The following is a 4542-nucleotide window of genomic DNA, read 5'->3' as shown; positions in this document are numbered from 1 at the left end:
CTAAATATAAATATACATATATTAAATATTTATTTTAAATATGTTTTAATATTAAAATTTGAGAGTTTGCTGATGTGTACACCTCTGTAGAGAAAACTCTCATATTATATAATAGATAGTTGTCCCCTTCTAAATGAATGGCTATATTAGAAAAAAATTAGCTTTCTAGGATCATTTCATTCAATTTCTCTAAATATAAATATATATATATATATTAAATATTTATTTTAAATATGTTTTAATATTAAAAATTGAGAGTTTGCTGGTGTGTACACCCTATATGGAAAGAAAATTCACCTCTTATATAATAGATTTGTTTCTGAACCTTTGACTTCAAAAAGTTTACCAAAATATAATTTATTGTAATTGACTATTAATAAATATATATCTTATAATAATATATTTTCAAATTTCAACCCATAAATAACATTTTTTCTTAATTAATCACAAACTGGTGTCTTGATCTTCATCCCCAGTTACGATTATAAATAAACTTCTGTAGACTGTAGTAATGAATCAACTAAGCGGTCCGGAAAAAAAACCGATTCGAAGCTGTGACAAAAACATCGGTTCGAATCGAGGCCGATTTTAGTAGAAGCGAAGCGCCCCTTCATTTTCATTCAACTCCAATTCTCCTTTGGGATCGCTTTTGCTACTTTTGATTCCATTTTCACCGGAAAATCCAGAATCTGTGTCGCCAAAAACGAAACAAAACCCTTCCTTCACCGTCCACTTTTCCGATATCGTCTAAGTAAGATTCCATCTCCTTGCTTTTGTTATTTTTTCTCCTAAAAAATCCGATTTTTTTATTACTACTATGTGTTAACACCCACTCGGATTACAGACAGAAGTGTTTGAATGTGTTTTTGTGTGATATATGTTGAATTGTTGAGAATTTACAAGCAAATGTCCCTACGGATACGTTTAGCCTTTAGAGTTTAGGGCAATTTAATGATGAGGGTTATGTTATGAATGAACATAATTGCTGACTTCATGTCCTAATTTTTCATGAAATCCAGAACATGGGGCAATTTAATGATGAGGGTTACGTTTCCCTTTTACTAGATTCTTCAATGCAGCATGTTTGTGAGTTAATGATAAAAGGGTTTTGATGGAATTACTTACTCTGTCTTGAAATTGTTAACTTTTGTCAAGTAGTGCCATTGTATCACTCTTAGGAATCTGTGTGCTTGAGCAGGATCATTTTGGATTTTGTGAATATATACATTGATTGGTTACTTGTTGTGACTGTGTGGATTGCTTCTCCCTTACAAATGTATATGTAGTCTGAAGTTTTTCTAGAAGAATCACTATTCAATCCATCTCTCACGTTGGTTGTTTTCTTTTCTTTGCAACAAGTATATCAATCTCGTTACTGATCAGTTGATTCGATTCTCATTAGCAGGTCTTGGTGTCTTGTCACTCCTTACCGTTGCTCGTAGTTGAAGTCCATTCAAAATATCTTGAAGTGGAAAGAATAAATTAGTAGGCTCCTAATGGAATTTAATAAAGAAGAGGGTAGAAGGGCTAGAGAGATTGCAATCAGGAGGTTTTTAGCGAATGATTTTGCGGGAGCTAGGAAATTTGCCTTGAAGGCTCAGTTCCTGTCTCCAGAACTCGATGGAATTGCGCAAATGGTGGCCACATTTGATGTACATTTATCTGCACAGAATATAATACATGGGGAGATAGACCACTACGGTGTTCTTGGTATTAACCCCGAAGCTGACGACGAAACAGTGAGGAAACGTTACAGAAAGTTGGCTGTACTGCTTCATCCTGACAGGAACAAGTCGATCGGAGCAGAGGAAGCCTTCAAGTTTCTCTCTCAGGCGTGGGCTATGTTCTCCGACAAGGCGAAGAGAGCTGACTATGACCTGAAACGGAACCTGGGATTGTATGAAGGAGGAAGAGGAGCTTCATCATCAAAGCCTGCAAACAACGGATCTCAGAAAGCTACTAAAGCGAAGAGCGCAAAGAGAGGTGTAAAGCGAGCAAGTGATGCCTCTGATTCTGCCTCTGCGGCTACTGCGACTACTTCAGCTCATAAAACAACTGCTGATGGAACCTTTTGGACTGTGTGCCGCACTTGCACAACACAGTATGAGTATCATCGTGTTTACCTAAACCAGAACCTCCGGTGTCCCAACTGTCGTAAGCCGTTTAGAGCTGTGGAAACAGATCCTCCAGGCTCAGGTTCGATCCGCCAGACCTTTCACGAGCACCAGTTGGACTCTATGCGTCAGATGACAGACGGAAGAGAGAAAAGCAGAGACAATAATGGAGTGTATGGTGAACATGATTCCTTTGAGTGGGGTGGTGTGCACACTGGAACCAAAAACCCTGGTCACGCTGCACAGACCGGGCCACGAAAAGACGAGGTTGTGCGTAGAGAGTACACCAAAAGAGTGGCTGGTGCTCCATCGACAAATCCTCCAAAAAGAAGAAAGGTGTTGGAAAATGCAGTTGCTGGTTCCAACACAGCAAGCTGTTCTGCTCCCAAGTCCAAGATTGTGAAAGAGTTTTCTGAGGAGGAGCTAAATAATTTGTTGAAAATGAAAGCTATGCGGGTAATCAGCAGAAAGCTACAAGAATTATCTACCATCGTTGCTGAAGCTGACGCAAACGGAAGGCAAACCGATGATCTCGATGTGGGCAATGAATCATGCTGTGTGGACTCTGTTGAAGGCACTTCAGCCTTTACAATTGATGTTCCTGAACGAGATTTTTGTGACTTGGACAAGGATAGAGCTGAGAAGTCATTTGCAGATAACCAATGCATATATCAAAATATGCCAATGCAAATATAAAATCATGTTTACAAAAAATTGCATAAGCCTTTAAAATAAACCTATGTAAAAAAACAAAAGACAAAAATATATTACTTTGAAGTAAACGTATTCTGTGATTGAGTTTTGAAATTCTCAATTCCAGAACAAAATTAGGTTTCTAAGAAAACTAATTAAATTAAAATATATAAGATTGAAGTATTAAGAAATATTATGATATATAGACAAAGTTATATTACAAAAGAAATCGTTTGTTATTTATGGTTAATATTGCATAAAATAAAAAAATCAGTGTTGCCTTTAAAGATGAAAATTAAAATTTAAAGAGGGCATTACAAGTGGTCACAAAAACAAAGGTGATGTAGATCTATATCAGATTCGTCATTTTTGTGGAAGATTAGGAAAATCTGAAGCAATTCAAGAGAATCTAATCTTGAGTAAGAGTTTAAAAGATGATCATTTAAGAGTGTGCTTAAATAGTTGTTTTAACTTGAGCTACTTCACAGATTATATTACAGACAGTTTGGACTCTCTTTGATGCAACCCTCAATCCCGCTCTTTCCAATGGTTAAACATCTCTAGAAAAGAACTATGTAAGCAACATGAGATGTAGTTCATACTCATAAGCATAAGATACCACCTATTCCGACAGCTAAGGATCATATCAGCAAAGATCACTATCATTTCTCCAATAGCAACAACATGGGAATAAGGGCTCTGGATCAGGAGGAATACTGGTGGAGTAAGGGCTCTGGATCAGGAGGAATGCATTGATTTGCTTGGGATAGATTAGGACTTGCTAAGAAAGAAGGCGGGCTAGGTTTCCGTGACATTGAAAGTTTTAACTTAGCCTTATTAGAAAAGCAAGTATGAAGAATACCCCAAAATCCTACCAGTTTGGTAGCAAAATTATTACGAGGGAGATACTTTCACTTTAGTTCAATACTCACGGCAACAACTGGTCCAAAACGGTCATTCATCTGGAGATCGTTATTAGAAGGTAGAGATCTGGTTAAAAAAGGAATGCGATCCTCATTGGTAATGGTGATATCATAAAGATTGGTTCTGATCCATGGCAGCCATTACATCCACCAAGACCTCCGATGTTAAACAATGCAGAAGCTGACGACCATCAATGTGTTAAAGACCTTATAAGCCAAAACGGGAACTCCTGGGATTCAGAAACTATACAGCAGGTTATTGCTGCAGATGATATACAACAATTCTAGACATCATGATCAGCAACACTTCAGAACCGGATCTGCTTGGATGGCACTATACTGATTCTGGGATTTATACGGTTAAATCTGTTTATTGGCTTGCAATGCACCTCCGTGGAGAAGCTGAAGTCACTAATCCTCCTCCAGGCTCAACAATCTTTAAAGAAGATATTTGGAAAATGAAAACTTCACCCAAAATACAACGTTTCCTGTGGATATTGCTCTCAAATGCTTTGGCTGTAGGATCCATTCTCCGGTATAGAGGAATAACTACTAATAGCCAATGTCGAAGATGTTGTGCATCAGAGGAAAGACCGCACCATCTGTTTTTCAACTGCTTACATGCTCAAGCGATATGGAGAGGGACTCAGCTGAACTATCGAGACTTTTTTTACCCTCAAAAATCTTTTGTAGACAAATTCAAAGGTATAATTCAATGTTACAGTAACATAAATCTCTCCTTACAGCAAAGACAGCTACCATTATGGACACTATGGAGGATATGGAAAAGCAGAAATCTCCTAGTTTATCAG

The 4542-nt window shown here is 37.5% G+C and overlaps 1 protein-coding gene across 2 annotated transcripts; it reads left to right on the top strand.

Annotated features, from left to right (window-relative positions):
• The first annotated feature begins 531 nt into the window (after nt 1-531).
• Nucleotides 532-2901, top strand: LOC18022216 (chaperone protein DnaJ). Of its 2 annotated transcripts, none has more exons than XM_006405097.2 (2): nt 532-751; nt 1406-2901. In XM_006405097.2, the coding sequence occupies exon 2, from the start codon at nt 1497-1499 to the stop codon at nt 2808-2810; it is 1314 nt and encodes a 437-aa protein (XP_006405160.1). In that variant the 5' UTR covers nt 532-751; nt 1406-1496; the 3' UTR covers nt 2811-2901. The 2 variants fall into 2 exon arrangements, with proteins under 2 accessions (XP_006405160.1, XP_024014177.1); XM_024158409.1 differs by having other exon boundaries at nt 1403-2901.
• The last annotated feature ends 1641 nt before the right edge of the window (nt 2902-4542 follow it).

The sequence above is a fragment of the Eutrema salsugineum genome, unplaced genomic scaffold (genome assembly GCF_000478725.1).
Source record: "Eutrema salsugineum unplaced genomic scaffold, Eutsalg1_0 scaffold_15, whole genome shotgun sequence".
Taxonomy (NCBI): domain Eukaryota; kingdom Viridiplantae; phylum Streptophyta; class Magnoliopsida; order Brassicales; family Brassicaceae; genus Eutrema; species Eutrema salsugineum.
The sequence above is the reverse complement of the archived record's forward strand: the minus strand, read 5'-3'. Positions and strand labels throughout refer to the sequence as shown.